The sequence below is a fragment of the Bradysia coprophila genome, chromosome X (assembly GCF_014529535.1).
Source record: "Bradysia coprophila strain Holo2 chromosome X, BU_Bcop_v1, whole genome shotgun sequence".
In the NCBI taxonomy this organism is placed as follows: Eukaryota; Metazoa; Arthropoda; class Insecta; order Diptera; family Sciaridae; genus Bradysia; species Bradysia coprophila.
Genome location: NC_050737.1, coordinates 4,243,490 through 4,264,184, shown reverse-complemented (window position 1 = coordinate 4,264,184; position 20,695 = coordinate 4,243,490). Strand labels below are relative to the sequence as shown.

The following is a 20,695-nucleotide window of genomic DNA, read 5'->3' as shown; positions in this document are numbered from 1 at the left end:
TCGTATTTCGTTTCACAAAATAAATATTTCAATTCACCGAATTCCCAACCCACTGGGCGCGAAAGTCATCAACAACATTTTAATATTATAAAAAAAAAATTATTTCGGTCCAACACAAACATATGCAGATGTTTTTCATGTGTAAATGTAGTCGCGTTTCCTAAAAAGCGAACGGCGAAAATGCGAAGTTTATCTGTTATTACTAAGTTTAACACCGTTGTTAGTTCTAGTCTACCCGCAGCATTGCTTCGACGACGTCAGCTGCCGGACTTTAATAGAATTTTCTTTTCGTTTTAGAGTAAGTTTGAAATTAATTTTTCTTTTTTGAAGAAGAAAAAAAAATAAGAAAAGGAAGAATTTTTTTTGATAAAAAGTTATTGTGGATACAAGGAACAACCGATAATAATTTGAATAAAAAAAATAAATTTCGTGGAAATTTGTAAAGGAAACAAAATTTGTGGCTAAAATATTTTGAAATGTGGTGATAATTTCCTTTAAAAAATGTGTGTTAAATTTTCATTGATTAAATCGAACCTAGGACTCGTGATCAGTTCAACAGATTTTTAATCGAAAAATTTGCATCCAATCAGTGAACATTACATAAGCCAAAATAAAAAAGTGCCAAAATAAAAATAAAATCCTCAACCATACACCAGAAAGAACGTAACACGAAAAAATAATACATTTTCTATCCATTCCACATTCGTTTGAGGCACTACTCATGAACTATTTTTAAAACCGTTTTAAATCAAACCGCAGCTCGGTGTGTTAAAACAAAAAAAAATATTTTGTTATATATAACATACTCTCGGGAACCAAGAGGATGAATGCTATGTTAAAAATTTTGCACACGTTTCTTCTTACCGTTAAACAGTCACAATTTACTTGAAAGGCTAAATTTGCTAGCGAATTCGAGTAGACAGAATTATTTTTTGTTTCATTATCCTTTACTGCAAGGTGTCTCCTTCATTTTATTCATACATATTGTTGTGATAAGACATGACGCAAGTATCAAACGAAAATGTGTTAATGATTTTCATATACATAAAATGTCCTTAAAATTTTCAATGAAAATTCTTTCGTTTAATTAGAGGGACACAGGAAGATCCTACTTGAATTAAAACAAATCATCCCGTCATTGTAACTTCTCGTCTGTACGTAACATACATAATTTAAACTCTACACTGACACCGACGTTCGAAAGCAAAAACACTAAAAATTTATGAGTCAGAAAAGTGATTGTGATGAACATGCGCAAAATCAGCGAAAAGAAGAAATTTTTGTGAACGTGTTGGCGCTACATCTCAACGGCATCACGCCAAAATGGGATACAAGCAGAAACTATTTTCAAAAATAGATTTTAGACGAAATTCTGTTATGAGTATCCGATTACCAATTTTTTTTTGCCTTCGGTTTTTGCAGTTAAAAGATTTTGAATGTTGATTCGTTTTGTGTGTTATGAAAATGAGCATAAATAGAACATACGGATGGATGTGGAGGTGTAGGAGATTTACAGAATGAAACATTATCATTTATTTTTAACAAAAATTTTTTTTTTTCCTTTTTTCATTGATGTTTACATTTGTGCAATATCGGTGCAGGCATAGATTCCATTTATTTACACGATGAATCTGTATACATAATTGAAGAATTGCAGATCCATTTCCAATTTTTCAAAAAAAAAATTGAAACGCACATTTCTGTGATTTGTTTTTGTTTTACTGGACACACGAACAAACATTACCTCAATGCATGACCCAGTTAATATATGTCTCAGTATTTTTTCTTCAACGAACACGGATTGTTATGATTATAGTGGAAGTACCTAATTTGTGATTACACAAATGATTTTCGAATTGAATATATTTCTGGATGATTTACCTTTTAGTAGCAACGAAGGACCTAGTTACAATATTTGATGGATTCCTTTAAAATTACCACTAGTCTAGGAATTAGTAAATCAAAGATTATTAAGCAGAATTTGTCTTTAAACCATTTAAATCAGAGACAAACTGTAAACTAGCTACGACAGGCCAAAAAGTGTCAGTGTTGCAAAATTAAATTACAGCGAATGACACACCAACTATCTTTTTAACTCGCCATATATGGCCAGTGCATGCCCAGACATTTTTCCGTCTTCTTTCCTTATCAAATGGACGCTCATGCCAAATACCGCAGTTAAAAGTCAATCAATTTTTCATTTGAGATTTTCGGCTTTGATTGTCCGACATATGTTCAGATGTTTGATTTCGCAAGGCACATATTGTATGCGGTGTTTTTGTGGACCATTCCACTAAATTGTTCCATGGTATACGAAACTGACGATACATATTACATAGTGTGATGCGTACGCATCTAAATAGTTTGGTAGAACCTTCCATAGCTAATTAGTTTTTGTGAGACAAACAATCATTCTTACTCAACCAACGAAAGGTAACTAAAGAAAGTCAGTTAGAAATAGAATTTTCCATATTATTTCCTTGACACAAGAGGAAGTGCAAAGACGTGTCCTCTTAAAGTTTCATTTATTTGTTTCGACATTTAAGCATATAGTAGTAGTTCTCGCACTACTGGAATTTAAATCATTTTGTAGGTAAATGTTGATTTTGCGAAAATACAGTATTTATAGGCATGTCAGTCTTTTACATCTAACGAGACGTGCACTCAAAACGATTGTTAATCTATTCGGAAAATCGAACGAAAGAATTAAGATGTTCGGTAGATTTTTAATGTTCTTATAAATAAGTGTGTGACAGAATTTTTAGTGTGCGATTATCACTCGTCTAAAACGTTATATTCTAAAAATAATTTAAAAATAAAACGGACACACAACTCGTTCTGCTTCTTTTTCGGTTATAACAAATCAAAATCAACAATTTCTTTTTTCTACTTCCAGATTTAAATCCTATCCGCCAACATGTCCGATGATGAGGAATATTCGTAAGTAGAAAAATGTTACATACCGAAAAATGACTATAAACAACTAAACATAAATATATGAGAAATGAGATCAAAGAAAAAAACACAAATTTTCAACACTTTTTTTATCACAACAAATTGATTGTGTTTTTGGCATCTTGCTTTTTTAAATACAAAAATATTTTTTGTGTTTTTTATTCCATATTTTTTTTTATTATTATTATTGAAAGAATGTTTCGTTAAAGTTTACAGTATTTTACAGTCCCAATTTTATCCGCTTAGTTAAATATTTTCCATTTGAATAAAATAAGTTTTCAGTTGTTTAAATGTTACAATTTTTTTCTCCTATTTTTCATTTTTGTTATTCACTTTTTAAATAGTAGTCCCTTGTCCATTGTAATTATTTGTTCCTCGATTTCCACGGATTAAGGAGACTAAAGTAATTAACAAACAAAATTGTGTAAAATTCCAATCAATAAAGTGTGCTAAAAACACACTTTTATTATGTACTAACCCATTACAACAATTTATTTAATTAACTCAAATTTTGTATTCACCCTTGCGTTTTTTCTATGTTCCTTTCTTCTCGTGAAAATAAAGGTCCGAAGAGGAGGAGGAAGTCGTCGAGACTCATAATGAGTAAGTCCTCGTTCAGTACAAAATACAAATCATTCGAATAAAAAAATTCGATTAATATTGAAATTACGAACAGCTTTTTTTAATTACTTATATAGTTACGTAGCAGTAGTATACACGACATTTTACTACTATTTTTTGACGATTTTTCTTTTTTTTTCTAATTTTTTCTTTACTGTTGGGCAATGTAAATTTACTAATTATTTCTAACAGTTAGTTGACTGGATCTATACTTTAACTCAACAAAAAATAATATTTTTTTACAAAATGCTTATTAGTTTATCAATATATTCATGTTCAACACTACAAAAACACGATGTAAATTCACACAAATTTAAATATAATGTTATCGATTCACCAAATTTTAACGAACACAGAATTACGATTGTATGGAGGCGACACAAAATCTAGGATATCCTGTTCAAATAGCGTTCACTGTAAATGTGTGTGTTAATCACTGTACTGAACGATCGTGTATTTTTTACTTCCGAAAAAGAGTTCCAACCGTAAGTGCGCCTTAAGCTCAAATCGATTACGGTATAGTGTACAGTGAGCGCAGCGATATATCACTTTGATCATTCATCGAATTATTGAATTATTGAATTAGAAGGTGCACTGAGGGTGTGATTTTTTTTTTGATTAGGTTACAAATACTGGTTTGATGCAGTTTGAAAACTGGCAATTTTTTTAAAATTTTTGAACTGCTTCAGATGTTGCTGCATTTGAGTTGAGATAAATTTTTCTGTTTCTTGAAACAATACACTCATCATGTCGAATCGTTTGATAAGGTTGAAGTCTAAGGAAGTTTTGATCAAAACAATTTCATAATAAAACAAACTTAAGAAAACAAATAAGATCCAAAAAGGCACAATTCAATTTTAGTCCACCCTGATAGACATGTAAGATTGGCTAAGACTAAATGAAAAAAAAAGATAACAAGCAAAACTTATAGACCTACTGTTAAGCAAAACAGTAGGATCTTTCCAACCTACAATGATGATCGAAAACAATTAAGGGTCTTCATACACCCTTATGGCTCTATTCCCAAATACAGCCCCATTCTACAGAAAGTAGAGTAATTAGTCAATACCAAAAAAAAAAATTGACGTCAAGGATATAATCAACGAATATTAACATTGATTTTTTCTTGTAATTTTTTGATGAAAGTTTTTTTTGTGTTTTTGTAGAGCTGAAATGTGGCCTTAACCGATACGATAATATAGGCCACACAATTTATACATATGAATAAAAACAAAATAATAAACTTAAAAAAAATGATGACAAAAGTAATAGAATTTACTACATAATGCGAATTGCAACAACAACAGCAACAAACGACAATTGTTAATTTTTATTAACAAAATTAACAGCTTTAAAAAATGTTCGAAACTAATCGAAAATAAAATTTTGGTTCATCAAGAATATAGAAATATAACCAATTGGATATTGGATCACATTGGCAAATTGAAATGAAGTGATTTTTTTTTTATTTTTACCCAAAACGATGGTTCAATGTACAAATAAAAAAAAACGATTCTTGGCATGTAAATATACCAAAAAATTAAAAAGATTTTTTATTTATTAAACACAACAAAATTGTTCGAAAAAACGAAACAAAAACCAAATGCACGGATAATAACTCAACAAAAACAAATAATAAAAAACGATTGGGCATTGTTTTTTATCGTAATTCTGTTTCACACAATAACGACAAAATCAAAATATAAAAATTATTAAAAACAAAACATCGATTAACATCGCAAGACATAATTTTGATTTTAAAAAAATCAACATAAAAATTGAACACATTTAGTAAATAATTTTTTATTCTTTTTTATTTACAGGAAGTAAGTGCCAAATGTTTATTTAATAAAAAATTAAAAACAAATTAAAAATAGAAAAAACAGAAATTGCACTTAAAATAATTTACGTAAAATGAAAAAAAAAAGAATTAATAAAAACAAAATAAACAAAAAATACAATCATTGTCCACAAAGTAGAGCGTTTTTTGGTTTGAAGTAGAGAGTTGGTAATTTTGTATTAGAATTTAGAAGCTTTGAATCATTAACTTAAAAATTATATTCTTCGTTCGTTTTTGTAAAGGGGATTGATTTTTGACTCTTTTTTTTTGAAAAACCAAACAAATCAAATTTTGGCTTAAAAAATAAATTTCGAGAAAAAAAAGCAATCTCTTTTTTCATTGCAACATGTAGTAGAGCTTTTCTGATTGGTTTTTAGAACTCGATTCGGCTTAATTTTTTTTTATTGAATTTACTAACAAAATAAAGTAGAATCCAAAAAAGATACAAAATTAATTAAAGCTTTTCTTTAAATCTAGCCCAATCTTAGCTGTTCCCAGCTCATCCGAATTTTTGTCTCTTGAAGTTTTTCTTAGAACCTTTATTCATCGAAATTTTGTTTAAAAAAAACCACAAAAATGTAGTGACACCCCCCGGTGAAAATGAAAGACTCACAGATTCGAAAAACAATAGATTTCAATTCATGGGACTACGTTTTTCGAACCGATGTTACGTTCATTTTTAACAGTGAATGAAAAAAAAATCATTAAACTTTGAAAAACTTTAGGAACGAAAATTTCTGAAAAAAATGCCAGTGGCTCATTTACCATTATCATCATCCGCAACTTTTCCATTTGAAAAGAAAATTATTTTTAATTCCCCCTTTTCAGTTTAAACGAATTTTGTACATAAGTTTATTATTATCATCCAAAAGTATAGACATTTTTTGTTAATGCATTTTGGTATTTTTTTTTATTTTTGACTATTATCCTCTACCTAAATTGAAACAAATCATACTTGTCTGGCCTGACAATTACTTTGTTGTATCGGATTTCACTTGCATCCACCTGTTTATTACACAAAAACACACACCATGTGAATATTTGCGATGGTTAGGCCCGCTGCAAAGAGCGAGTAAGTTTTCAGAAAAAATATTTAATTTTTACAAAAAAAACGCTTCTAATCAAATTATCACAACAATTTATTTTTCCGCTTAAAATTGTTTTTATTTTAATTTTAACTTTTAGGATTTGTCTAAGTTTGATAATTTCTTATTCTCGGCCTAGTGTTGTTACACCGCTTTTTTTTAATAAAAAAGCGAAAAATTTGCTAAATAAAAACATAATCGAAAAATGAATATACTTCATAATCGAAATGGAGTAGAGTGACATTACTCCATAACAGCAATAAAAAAAATAATTAAAAAATTGTCTTAAAACTGAACGTTATATATACATTTTTGTTGCTAAATTGCAGAAAAAAAATGCAAAATCGTGTGAACCCATTCACTGTTCCTATGCTTTGCTATTTTACTTATTCTTAAGTTCTGAATATTTCTGAAACTTTGATTGGTAAATCTTTTTTTGCTCAGGAAAAGTTTATTTTTCATTAATATTTTTTTGTTTAAAAGCAACCTCCGCATTTAATTTAAATTTTAAATAACAAATTCAAGAATAAAACCCCAAAATATTTTTCCATCCGGTGCAGATATTCTCCAAAAATACTCAGTTTTCAATTTAACGGTTCTTAGTCAGTGAATCAGTCCATTAGGTTAGACAATTTTTGGAAAATATACTTTCTGATAAAGCTCAACGAATTTTCGGAACACCTATGCTATAATTTAGAAAGAACATTTTCCCATCTTTCCCAAAAAGACGTTGAAATAAGCTACATAGCTACATTTAATGTCTTAAAAACACAATAAAATAAATTTTAAGGAATTTTTAGTGACTTAAAAATATTTTATGGGAATATGTAACATTTGCCAGAGTCACGCTGAAATTGCTGATCAGAAGAGTTAATTCAAATTCACACTACAAATTTCTGTTAAAAACTAAATACAAAGTCTGATCGTTTCGTCTTATTGTATTAAAATCAATAGAAACAAATAATTCATTTCTAGAAAATAGGCACTGCTCTAGTTCAGACATTCTAATGTATTTTACACAAACACACAGATCAAATTAGAATTTCCTTGTTTCTTCATTCTCGATTCCTAGAATTTCAGATGCATTTTTTTTTTCTTGTTTCTTTATTCATTTTTCCGTACAATATTATTTTCTCTAGCCGGTCATGGTCATCAATACATCTCTCCGCTAATGTGCATTTCTCTGGTTTCCCAAATTATCGTCGCATACAAAAACGTAAAACTATTATCTAAGGATTGTTTTATGGTTGGTGTTGCATGTTCGAAAAAAAGCATCCCGCACAATTTTGTAAAATCAAATTACCCTATGCATCCCCGTACCAAACAGTGATTGTTGTAGTGCATTTAGTTTCACCCAGACCTAATATTTCTTTTGTTGTAAAGGCCTCGGTACTTATCAATCAATTTTTTTCCGATAATTTCTTTGTAGGGGAGATGCCGGAGATCCAGAATTCATTAAGCGTCAAGATCAAAAGCGATCGGACTTGGACGATCAGCTTAAAGAATACATTAATGAATGGCGTAAACAGCGAGCAAAGGAGGAAGATGAACTCAAAAAGTTGAAGGAGAAACAAGCCAAGCGTAAGGTTACTCGGGCCGAAGAAGAACAGCGTATGGCTCAACGCAAGAAGGAGGAGGAAGAACGTCGTGTCCGTGAAGTTGAGGAGAAGAAACAACGTGAAATCGAAGAGAAGCGACAACGTCTTGAAGAGGCTGAAAAGAAACGTCAAGCCATGCTCCAAGCAATGAAGGACAAGGACAAAAAGGGACCAAACTTCACCATTCAAAAGAAAGAAGGTGCCCTTGGTCTTACCTCCACCCAAATCGAACGTAACAAAACAAAGGAACAATTGGAAGAAGAGAAGAAAATTTCATTGTCGTTCCGCATCAAACCTTTGGAAATCGATAATTTAGGCGAAAGCAAATTGAGGGACAAGGCACAAGAACTCTGGGAATTGATCGTCAAGTTGGAAACTGAAAAGTATGATTTGGAAGAAAGACAAAAGCGCCAGGACTACGATTTGAAAGAATTGAAAGAAAGACAGAAACAACAACTTAGGCACAAAGCTTTGAAGAAAGGCTTGGACCCAGAAGCCCTTACAGGCAAATATCCAGTAAGCGACACTCTGCAAATCAGTTTCTTCTTCGATAATTAATTGTGATATTTAAAAACTTACAGCCAAAAATCCAAGTCGCCTCCAAATATGAACGACGTGTGGACACCCGCTCATACGACGATAAAAAGAAACTCTTTGAAGGCGTAAGTATTTTGCACATATTCTCGTTTAACACGTCGTCAAATATACTTTATATTAACTGGACTGCCTTAAAACACAAAGGGATACTCGGCTATTTGTGCGGAACAGTTTAACAAAATATGGCAAGAGAAAATGGACCGATTTATGAAGAGAACTAAAAGTAAATTCAATCCCCTTACGTGTAAAATGTTCCGTCTTTCTCGTCTCTTTTATTGTGTCTAACTGTAATGCGGTTCAGTTTGATTGTATAATTGTGATAATTCACAATTAATTCAACGTAAAAGCGGATGCTTAAGGAAAATCGCTTCTGGAACGATTGGCTACATCTCTTTGGTAGATGATATTTGTCATTCTCTTCACTTTCATTGACTAAATCCAGTCGTCTCAGAACCACATAGTGTTTGGTAATTGAGTCGCGAAAATTGAGTTTTTCCTACCATAAATAACGCATGAAGTTATCTGAATAGAGATTCTGTATTTAACACAACTTTATCATTGTTTTATCCACCCTATTCTCAGGCATAAACCATGGTCTATAACAATATATTTGTTTTGTGTATTTTTATCCAAATCCATTTTGTTTTGTCGGAAACAGGGTCTAGAATTATTCAACAAAGAAATCGCTGAAAAAACTTGGAATGAGAAGAAAGATCAATTTGGTGGACGCCAAAAAGGTAGGATCGATTAATCCTTTTATGTGTGAAAACCTCATTGCAATTTTCCGTTTAGTTTACTGTTTTTGTTTTGTTCGTACGCGACTTGATTCTACTTGATTATTGACTTTGTCTTTTTTTACATTTAAACCATGCAGCCAGACTTCCAAAATGGTTCGGTGAACGGCCCGGTAAAAAGGCTGGTGACCCAGAAACACCTGAAGGCGAAGACGAAGTTAAGGCTGACGACGATGCATTGGAGGATGAGGAAGAAGCTGAAGTCGAAGAAGTTGTCGAGGAAGAGGAAGAAGAAGAGGAGGAAGAAGAAGAGGAAGAGGAGGAAGAAGAAGAGGAAGAGGAAGAAGAAGAAGAAGAGGAAGAAGAATAAATGTAATTTTCAATTTAACATTTAACATTAAAACGAACAACCAAATATAAATTATTAATATTGAAAATTTTTCGTTTTTTCCTTTTCTTCTACGGCTTTTTCATTTTAGATAACAATTCTAAGGCTTTTAAAAATTTTTGAAATTTGCCTTTGTTATTGTATTTTTAAGCTTTGCCATCGAAATGATCAATTTGTAATAAGTAAAAAGTTTTTCTTTTATCAAACCATCATTAAAACAGCAATAGAAAAATGTTAAATTAAAATAAAACAAAAAATTTGTTAAAATTGTCTAAGTGAAAAAAGCAAATAACAACGTAACTATTCAGAAGGAATAAAGAAAATTCATCTACAGTAAAAAATAGAAGTTTATATGAAGACATCGATTTCGTCGTGGCGTACTGACGTCAGAGGATCAGTCCAAAGTTCTCTCTTCTTGCACATACGTTTTCGGTATTTTTCCATTTAGTAAAGTTATATTATTGAGTTAATTTCGACTCAATTTCGACTCGCTTCTAGCATGAACATACAAAATATTCGGAGGCTGATGAAATCACAGTAGGTACTCCGTTTCTGTTGTACAGATAGATGACTTGCTTTTGTTGTAATACAATATCTTCTGTCTCGTTTTTCCGCACAGCTGTCACATCTGAAAATGAGACAAAACGTGTATGTGGCTTGCACCATTATAACAGAACATCGTTTGTTAAAACGTACAATACAAACAATATTTAGTGGTAGCTCGTATCACTAAAGCCTCCAAATTTGACACTTGTCAATTCAGTGTTCATGCTAGTAGCAGTGCTGTGCATCAAGTCATAATTACATTAGAATTAGATGGGACCATATTATGCACCTACGCCTTCGTTGGACCTATTGATAACCCCAACGAATAGCCAAAATGTAAGCTAATAATACAGTCATTTTATCAATTAACTGTTACACACAATTGAATCTGTTAATGATAAATCAAGACAAGGAGACTTTCACACGGTAATATTTAAGCAGTTTCCATCCAGCCACATTTGGAGAATACAGTCACAGAGGTGTCACTTACAGTGTCATGTAAGGATATTTCTTAACCGTTTTATACTTGAAGTTATCAAGTCCTGCGAAGGATTCCAAAGTCATTGAAGACTTAATGAAGGCATGCACAGGCTATTGATTCTATTTCTTTGTTTTTTTAACCCCGAAAAGTGAATTTGTCATGTCTGCTATTGAAGGATACGACAATATTGTAAATAGCCTAGCTGAAGTAACAGTATTTTATTTAAAAAAAACCGTAGCACTCCCTAGCAGCGACACAAAATATTGTAAGAAGATTTTCAATTAACTCTTTAGTGGTTTTGTTGGAAACAATGCACTTCAAGCAAAAGTGATCATTAGTCGACAGCTGCAAAATAAAGTACTATTTTGTCTGAAATGATTTCTTACAGTGCTTTAAACACTGTTAAGTTTCAGTATCCTATTTAGAATATCACTTATGCTTGAAGTGCGTTGATGAAAATAAAGTCATGAAAATGTGACAGGAATACTCTTTATGTGTTACGGCAATGTAAATGGCTCATATGAAATATGCATTTACATGCTACATGCGTCGAAAACCGTACTTTTCATGTAAAATCCATTACATAACTCGGGATAAAAATGAAAAGTCTCGTTTTCGTGTGTTTATTAACCTCGGCTTCGCCTCGGATCAACAAAGTTCACACGAAAACTCTACTTTTCATCTTTTTATCTCTAGTTATGTAAAATACTATTACATAAGTAGGGACAAAAAGATGGAAAGTGGAGTTTTAGAAAACGAGACTTTTCATTTCGAGTTATGTAATTGATTTTCCATGCTGAATGTGTCGAAAGTATAGTGCTTAAAACATGAAAAGTTACATTGCTTCATCCCCTATGTTTCGGACTGTAACGTCGACAAAAAAAATGGAAATTATCCCGAGCGAAAAAGAAAACGCACAATACGTATGCGCATATACTCGCAATTTCCCCATTATAGAAATACATTGCATTGAAGAAAATCGAAAATAGAGTAAATATACTATGATTCTTTGATATACTGTTTCTGTGATTTTTTTTTCACTCGGGCGGCTCTTGTTTGTTTGTCTTATTTTTCCTACAGATCTTAGTCAAATTTTGTAGAATTTTGAGGGTTTTTGCTTGAGTGATTACATGTTCTACACTGAAACTTTATTAAAACAGAAAATGAAGTAATCTCGGAAGTAATACTTCAATGCTACCGATCAAATTTCTTTTAATTTGAAAGAAAATGAAAATTACGAGGAAGGTTAGTGAAAACGAGAGTGGAATTTCGTACAATGTTCATAAGCGTTCTGACATTGAAAAATCTTTATCATGAAAAATCAAAAACTCACCATTCGATTTTCGGCGCATTGAATTCCCACACTGTCCATATGGGTCATATGAAATCAAAGCCCAAATTTTGGCAATAAGAAAAAGATGAAACGTGTGCTGGTCGTGCATGTGTCATCCTCCAATAATTTTTTTTTGTTGCGCTTTTTTTTAAACGTCATTAGAATTGAATAAAAAATCAGCCAACATGTCTGATGTAGTCAGTCCGGTCACTGAAAAACTATCAAAAAAGTAAGCTTTTCTAAGTGATTTTGCTATCAAATTTGTAGTTTTCAAGCGTCTTATTAACATTGTTCTTTCTATGCAAACAAACCACGGTTTTCAATGTTTTTAAAATCATTCTTTCCATTTTGATTGTCCACGCGTTCAATAATAGCTTTAGCTGATGAAATTACCGTCAGTATTTTAGTTTGTAAAGAATAATGTTCGTAATACGTAGACAGTTGAGCTCAATAAAAAGCATTGCGAGCAATCGATTATCACTTTATCAACTGACCGTGAACCGATATGTACAGGACAACTCAAAATCGTACGTTGAGGTTATGTTTATATAGAGTGCATAGTGAATCGAATTTTAGTTTAATTAACGCTTTTCGAGCTTAGCATTTACCGCAATAGTTAAAGCAAGGAATATCTGTGTTTTACATGGTCTAGAAGTGACATTCAACCATACATTCCCTTTCATTACAGTGAATTGAAACGTCGCCAAAAAGCCGAGCAGAAAGAGAAGGAAAAACAGGAAAAATCTCAGAATGCGGTTACCAAGGAGAAACCGGCTGAAAAACCAGCCAAGGTGAACGAAGAGGAAATGTCGGCGAGAGATTTCTTTAAGCTACGTACGGCTGCTGTAGCTGAACTGAAACAAAATCCGGAAACGGATCCATATCCACATAAATTTCACGTCAGCACGGCGCTGGAGGAATTCATTGAAAAGTATTCCAATTTGACCGATGGTCAGACGCTGGATGATGTTAAACTCAGGTACGAATCTTTTGGCTTTGTCTTTATTTTGAGAAGTCAACAACCATGATGTAAGTAAATAGTGTGTGTGTGTGTGTTGTCTGCATCGGAAAACCTATATAACATCCCCCATTGCCGGATGATGCAATCAACTTGATGTTTTGCATTTCATTTTCAGCATTGCCGGTCGCATTCATGCTATCCGTGAATCGAGTGCTAAATTAATATTTTACGATCTTCGTGGCGAAGGCGTTAAATTGCAGGTGATGGCCAACGCCAAAATGTACGAAAGCGAAGAGAAATTCCTAGCGGACACTAGTAAAATCAGACGTGGTGATATCATCGGAATAAACGGATGTCCGGGCAAAACGAAAAAGGGTGAACTGTCCATTATTCCGACCAGCGTAAGAAAATACGAATTTGTTGCACTGTCAAAACATGATCAACATTCATTCCATTTGTGCAGATTAAATTGCTGGCCCCGTGCTTGCATATGTTGCCGCATCTGCATTTCGGCCTGAAAGATAAAGAGACTCGCTTCCGTCAGCGATACCTGGATTTGATATTGAACAATCGAGTGCGACAGACGTTTCAAATTCGCGCCAGAATTATCTCGTATATTCGTCAATTCTTCGACCAGCAAGGTTTCCTGGAAATTGAAACGCCTATGATGAATATGGTCGCTGGAGGTGCAACAGCTAAACCATTCGTGACACATCACAATGACTTGAATATGGATTTGTACATGCGAATCGCGCCGGAATTGTACCACAAAATGTTGATTGTCGGTGGTCTAGACAGGTGAATTAGTTTACGGAATTTATGATTTGTCGGAACACCATGCTCAATTAAAACGTCTCTTGTTCTGTTAACGCAGGGTCTACGAAATTGGCCGACAGTTCCGGAATGAAGGCATCGATATGACTCACAACCCGGAATTTACAACCTGTGAATTCTATATGGCGTATGCCGATTACAATGATATTATTGAGATGACCGAAAAGTTGGTGTCGGGCATGGTAAAAAGTATTCACGGCTCTTACAAAGTCAAGTATCATCCGGAAGGTCCCGAAGGTCCCGAATGTGAGATAGATTTTACACCGCCATTCAAGCGTGTATCGATGATGAAGACTATAGAGGAAATTCTCAAAGTTAAACTGCCCAAACCGGAAGAGCTGAAAACGAAAGCGGCTAACGAATTCCTATCGAATTTGTGCCAAAAACATAATGTCGAATGTCCGGCACCGCGAACCACAGCCAGGTTATTAGACAAATTGGTTGGCGAGTTCCTCGAAGAGGATTGTATCAATCCAACGTTCATTTGTGATCATCCGCAAATCATGAGTCCGTTGGCCAAATATCACCGTGACATTCCCGGATTGACGGAACGTTTCGAATTGTTTGTGATGAAAAAGGAGGTATGCAATGCGTACACCGAATTGAACGATCCGGTGGCACAACGTGAACGATTCGAACAGCAGGCATCGGACAAGGCAGCTGGTGACGACGAAGCTCAAATGGTTGATGAGAATTTCTGTACTGCTTTGGAGTATGGCTTACCACCGACAGGTGGTTGGGGCATGGGTATCGATCGATTGACAATGTTTTTGACGGACAACAATAACATTAAGGTAAAAAGCACTCAATGCCTGACCAATCTGAATAGCTCAATTGATTGTGTGTTACTGTTTAGGAGGTGCTATTGTTCCCAGCTATGAAACCAGACGATCCGAATAAAAATCAAGCGACCGCAGAGGAACAACCGTCCACACCCCCTTCCAAATAGCTGCTCTTCAAACGTTTTTCATAGTCACATGGGTTAAATAATTTATTTCGATGTCACCTCTTATTATTACCGCTTTTTCATTCGTTTCATTTAAAAAAGAATAAAAAAAATTCCCGTTGATTCATTGATCTGAATCAGCTGGAAAATCATTTCTGATTTGCAAAAAGATTTTGTTTTAATCGAAATTCACGTCCGGTTTAGATTTCCGTCCGGGTTGCCTCAAAGACTAAATTTTTAGATGCTATGCTACATCGAGAGTCATACCTAGAACTGAAGTTAACCGGAAATATGTTATAGAATGAGTCTATATCTATCTCTCTTCATTGAAATCGAAATAGCAACGAATGAAAAGTAAATGAATGAAATTTTTTGTTTTCCTAATGTGGTATGGTTGATGCCAGTGCTTTGAGGTTTGTTAAATCACTAACCATTTGGCGGCCTGAGATACTTTAAACTTATATTGGAATTTGTTTGTGGACCATTGGAAGGTGTTCAACAAAAATTTGAAGCCATTCTGAACTGTCGTGGAAAATGCGTTATCAGTGTATCAGTGTATCGGTCACTCGGTAAACTTACCACTTTGACCTTTGTAATTAGCGGAAATTTTCATGATTCCTTTGACAAGGGTGATTCCATCCCGCAAAAAATCCTTTTCGTAATACTTTATTCAAGGCAACATTAACATCCAGCAGTTTCCAGTGTGTTAACACATTTTCCATTCATTTAAAAAAAACCGTTGAATGTTGTTAATTCATTTATTTCAAGCATACATTTCGTGGCTGTTAGATATTTATGTTTCCCAAGTTATTTAAACGTGTGTTGCATTAACATTGATTGAAATCATCACAGCAACAATTATGAGGCCTTTTATCTTCGCAATAATTACTATCCCCGAAAGTAGCCCCAATCTTACATGTATTATAAACAGAACATTGCCAAGTACATCTCCATGAAAATGAATAACAGTGAACAACTGTAACAGCTGTTAGTGCTGAAAGAAAAAAACCGGTAACATAGAGTTGTCAAAGTTGTATAGACACCTTCATCCTTCATCAATAATTCGAATTAGCTTACCAAAGATAAGTAGTATTGTCAGAGCAACACTTGATGTCATCTTGACTTTCACTAAATCGCGACTAATTTTACTTTAAACTGCAACTGCTTCTCGTTGATGAACCAAGCAGTAACCTCCTCCCCATGCTTTATCATTTTGTTACAATGCTTATCTGTGGAAAGGTTGTTGTGCCAATAAATAAACCGCGTTGTGTATCAATCGTAACCTTTTCACCTTTTATTGCCAGTGACTACAAAATGAGTGATGTACTTATGAGGTTGTGGTTGATAAGCAAAACTTATCGGAAAACTCTAAAAGATTTTTTTTGTCGAATGAGTTCACAAAAGGAAAAGAACAAACAAACTTGGTAATTATACTGGTACTTGCTGGATGTAAAAGGTAAACGTGATTTCTTAAGTGTTGATGTGATTGGGCGTACTTCTTGGACTAATTCGAAAAGTGTGTCAACTCGTATATTCCAGGTCCGTTTTACATTTTTTGTATCAGCAAAATGAACTTTATAATTAGTATGTGTATGAGTTCGATAGGAACTTACATAGCAGGCACTTGTGTCAAAAATACAAATTGACCATCCGATCCTCATCGAACTTTCATATCAACTATTCATATCGATCACTCGTAAATCCATTTTGCAGTCAATATATTTTCGTAGTGCGTCTCAGTGGTTGAGACGCCTGTTGCACTCATTTCCTGTGGCATAATAATTATCTACAGTCACCATGATAGGAACGTTAAACAACAAATAGACGAAGATGAAAACGGCTTATGTACTTGCAGGATTTCTACATTCCCAATATGTCTTAAATACGCCGGGTATCTTGACTACCAAACTGTTCTATTGGTGTCGTCGGTCATAATATGAAAGAAGGCACGATCTAAGAAATAGAATTGATTTTGTAAATATTTTGAATGAATGCAGCAGAGGCTTTATTGAACTAAAATCTTTATTCTCACAAATAAACTTTCACATCTAAATAGTGTCGCGCCTGAATTTCGTCGTTTCATCAATTTATAATTTATTTATTTTTAGGCGTAACGCTTATTCACAAATATCGCTTCGTCCGTTTAAAATGTTTGTATAACTCATGATTAACACTAAAAAAAATCGAGGAAATTCTGTACCTCGAACCTTATACATAAAATACATCTATCTCAATCGAAAAAGAATTGTAAAAAAATACTGCAGAGATATGAGTTAGACGAAAATTGGCAATTTTGCATGCAATTCCGTTCCATTTAAAAAGTAAGAACATTTGAAATGTGACCGCCAGACTAATTGTTTCTTCGCAAAACTGGGCTGAAATAATGTCTTCATTTTCTCCCATTTTTTTTTGTGTCGCACAACCATTTATTGTGGGGGCTGATAACCACCACCATATCCATATTGTCCTGGTCCGGCAGGAGGCATTTGACCTGTTGGACGATATTGGTATCCTTGTGGTGCGTATTGTCCTTGTGGCATTGGTGGATAACCTTGATGATGGTATCCGTGTTGTGGATAGTTTCCAGGGCCTGGAGTTCCTTGCGGTGGATATGGACCGCCAGGACCGCCTGAAAAGTTTATTAATGAATTTAATTTAGAAGTGGAAAATTGGTGGAAAATGGTTTACCTGGTGGCGGTGGATACGATTGTGAAACTGGTGGCTGATATCCAGTTGGATGTTGAGGACTGGACGCTGTGCTTGGTTGCTGTTGTTGTTGTTGCTGCTGCTGTTGCTGTTGTTGCTGCTGCTGTTGTTGTTGTTGCTGTTGAGGTTGTGCGGAAATAGCGGATGGCTGCTGTTGAGCATTGTAGTTTGTTTGATTGACGGATGCTGGTGGTGATGCATATGGTGGCTGGGAAGTTCCAGTAACTGGAGGTGCATATGGTTGACTGTTCGGTGTTGGCAAATTTGAGTGAGAATTCGGCGGAGGGTTTCCGTTGGAATTGGGCGATGGCGCTGGACTGGGTTGACTATTGTTGTAACTTGCATTTGTTGGAGCGTTCGGTTGTGGTGGTCCGGGACTTGGATTTGATGTTTGTGCTGGCGGATAACCTCCAGGCGGTTGATATTGTTGAGGAGGATAGTTTTGTTGTACTGGCTGAGAATATGATCCTTGTGCTGGCTGTTGGTTCGCTGTTTGGCCATAGTTATTCGGTCCAGGGCTTGGACTGCCGTATCCGTAAGCCATAGGCGGAGGTGGAACGTTTGATCCTTGAGGTGGATATTGACCAGGAGCTTGGTTTCCAGAAGGCGGACCATACATTTGACTGAAAAATTAGAAAAATGTTAAGTGTAAGCAGACATACATACACAATCGGCATTCAAAAGAGCAAAGTTACCAAAACCTTTTACTTTAAAATAATGTTTTATGAAAATGAGCCCACAAAATGACTTCAGATCCCAGTTTTGGGACCTAAAAGGAATTCAAAACCACTTTACTTTGTCTTCAACCAGATCCTTCCCAAAGTTAACTGCAAAGAGCACGATTTTTTCCATACATTTTTCAGATAAGTCTGAAAGTGACGAAAAAAATTCTGAGCAAGAAATTGTTCTACTGCATGTCTATAAAAAAGTTCGATTTTTTATAAAGTTAGCTGAGGGTCCAGTACAATTGGGCACATCATAATAAAACGAACAACAATTTTTTCCTCAGAATAATCGCCTTTATCGATAAAAAAAATATGAAAACGTCATTAAGCGTCGGACTAATCTTGAGAATGTACGGAAAAGATCGGTTTCTCGGTTTCTTCGCAGTCGACTGTGGCGAAGGATCTAGTTAAAGACTAGGTAAAGTGGTTTTGAATAGGTCTTTGTAGGTCTGAGAACTCGGATCTGAAGTCATTTTGAGTGTACATTTTCATAAAACTTTGTTTTAGTTGAGCACCGATCAATACATACATTTGAGATTGTGACGTCTGTTGACCGTGTGGCGGTGGGTAACCAGGCGCAGGTCCTTGATGTTGAGAATTGGGATTGGGATAAGCAGCAGGTGGAGGTGCTGAATTCGGAGGATATCCTTGTGGCGGTGGACCATATGGCGGCATTCCTGGATATTGTTGATACGGTTGTCCTTGCGGAGGATACGGATATGCACCAGGATGTCCATGCTGTGGATATCTATATGGTTGAGGACCAGCAGGCTGTTGCTGTTGTTGTTGTGGGCCTGACGGATTGCCTGGACGCTGCTGAGGCGGCAATTGTTGCTGCTGAACCGCTTGAGGCTGCTGAGGCGGTGGAGCACGATTATAGCCGGATTGTTGAGAAGGTGGTGCTTGCTGCACGGGTGATGGATTTGGTTGTGGTTGAGCATTTGTCGGAGTCATATTATGTTGTTGTTGCTGTTGTGGACCAGACGGAGCTGTTTGAGCTTGCTGGGTCGGATTGTAGCCGGTTTGTTGAGAGGGCGGAGCTTGCTGCACCGATGATGGATTTGGTTGTGGTTGAGCACTTGTCGGAGGCATGTTATGTTGTTGTTGTTGCTGCTGTTGATTTGGTGGTGGACCATCCGTACTATGACCTGGGCCGTGATGTTGTTGAACTCCTGGAGGCTGAGCCGGCATACCGCCAGATCCGATCATTGCTGGACCTTGTCCAGATTGTAAAATGTGTGGTGGTGGAAGTATTTGAGAAATGTTTTGCGTCGAATCGGCTAATTGTGCTAAGTATACAAGGTTTCGATGCAAGGCTTGGTGGTACGACATGCACTCATTTATTTTGCCCAAATTCTGAAATTCTTGTATCGTCTGAATTAAACCGCAATTCTCATCCAGGATTTTTTGAATGTGTGCTGGACTTGGCGGTGGTCCTCGATTCGGTGGGCCAGCCGGTGATGGTCTTGGAGATTGTTGCGGTTGATTGTAAGCGACCGACATTTTTTGTTACTCGCGCAATGACTATAAAAACTAGAATTTTACGTATCGCTTAGGCTTTTTAACTTAATGAATAATCCGCCGATGGATCGTTTTGAAAAAGCGCTTCTTTGTGAAATTTCAAGCAAAAACATTAACACTATTTGGAACCATTAACACTATTTAGACATAATATTACACCATAAAATACAAAGACGAAAAAAAGACAGCCAAAATCGAAATGAAGTTGGTGGAAAGCGCAATCAAAAATTGCGAGAAATGTTTTATAACAACGATTGGGACATACTAGCGCCATCTGTACAGAAAATCATAAAACCACTCAGTGTTTGGTGTGACGAAATACGATACGAAATATTCAAATTTCGAAGTGTCTGAAAGTATTGTCTCTAAGATATGTTCTATTTATACACTAAATATAGGCATCGGTGTAAAGCTTAGGTCCTTCACATTCATAATAAGTAATAATTTAACCAAATAATTGCATTAGTGAGGTCACAGCACTCATCACGGAGTTCACGGAGGTTACACCGATTTTGAGAAATTTTCCAGAAGTCATATTTTCGGCCGTTTATCATCAAATTTTATGAAGTTATTATTTGCCCCAGGAGTACTCGACATCAGCTTTCCAACGAACCCATACACGCCCGTGTCCTCGCCACCTTAAGGAAATGAAATCCGGACTACGAAAACTACGACTTTTGGCCACTTACAACCAGCCAAATATGGAAGATCAAAAATATCTGACACTGGTTTTGGGGCCTAGGCCCCAAAGTCGAAATTCAAAAGAATCTCTCTATAGCAGAAATGGTGATAGAAACTTCGTCTGTTGAGCACTCACTTACAGC

At 35.0% G+C, this 20,695-nt stretch overlaps 3 protein-coding genes and 1 long non-coding RNA gene across 12 annotated transcripts; 2 read left to right on the top strand and 2 right to left on the bottom strand.

Moving 5' to 3' along the window:
* LOC119084261 (troponin T, skeletal muscle) lies at positions 1-10,159 on the top strand. 8 transcript variants are annotated; one of them, XM_037194193.1, is made up of 8 exons: positions 1-298; positions 2,897-2,940; positions 3,520-3,562; positions 6,471-6,488; positions 7,931-8,615; positions 8,681-8,761; positions 9,355-9,433; positions 9,571-10,154. In XM_037194193.1, exons 2-8 carry the CDS (start codon positions 2,925-2,927, stop codon positions 9,798-9,800), a joined length of 1,152 nt encoding a protein of 383 aa, XP_037050088.1. In that variant the 5' UTR covers positions 1-298; positions 2,897-2,924; the 3' UTR covers positions 9,801-10,154. The 8 variants fall into 8 exon arrangements, with proteins under 8 accessions (XP_037050088.1, XP_037050110.1, XP_037050079.1 ...); XM_037194184.1 differs by lacking the exon at positions 9,355-9,433 and adding an exon at positions 8,841-8,919 and having other exon boundaries at positions 174-298; positions 3,520-3,558; positions 9,571-10,152; XM_037194174.1 differs by having other exon boundaries at positions 175-298; positions 3,520-3,558; positions 9,571-10,159.
* Positions 10,160-12,249: 2,090 nt separating this feature from the next.
* LOC119084249 (lysine--tRNA ligase) lies at positions 12,250-15,088 on the top strand. 2 transcript variants are annotated; one of them, XM_037194161.1, is made up of 6 exons: positions 12,250-12,407; positions 12,867-13,157; positions 13,315-13,540; positions 13,603-13,937; positions 14,014-14,767; positions 14,830-15,078. In XM_037194161.1, the coding sequence occupies exons 1-6, from the start codon at positions 12,364-12,366 to the stop codon at positions 14,920-14,922; spliced, it is 1,743 nt and encodes a 580-aa protein (XP_037050056.1). In that variant the 5' UTR covers positions 12,250-12,363; the 3' UTR covers positions 14,923-15,078. The 2 variants fall into 2 exon arrangements, with proteins under 2 accessions (XP_037050056.1, XP_037050049.1); XM_037194154.1 differs by having other exon boundaries at positions 12,329-12,705; positions 14,830-15,088.
* A 704-nt stretch (positions 15,089-15,792) lies between these two features.
* Positions 15,793-16,202, bottom strand: LOC119084243. The gene is made up of 2 exons (XR_005089029.1): positions 15,997-16,202; positions 15,793-15,913 (listed from the first exon to the last, which is right to left on the bottom strand). It is a non-coding gene; the product is annotated as an uncharacterized LOC119084243 (long non-coding RNA).
* Positions 16,203-16,898: 696 nt separating this feature from the next.
* LOC119084215 (basic salivary proline-rich protein 1) lies at positions 16,899-20,095 on the bottom strand. The gene is made up of 3 exons (XM_037194113.1): positions 18,880-20,095; positions 17,608-18,248; positions 16,899-17,548 (listed from the first exon to the last, which is right to left on the bottom strand). Exons 1-3 carry the CDS (start codon positions 19,851-19,853, stop codon positions 17,346-17,348), a joined length of 1,818 nt encoding a protein of 605 aa, XP_037050008.1. The 5' UTR covers positions 19,854-20,095; the 3' UTR covers positions 16,899-17,345.
* Between the last annotated feature and the right edge of the window lie 600 nt (positions 20,096-20,695).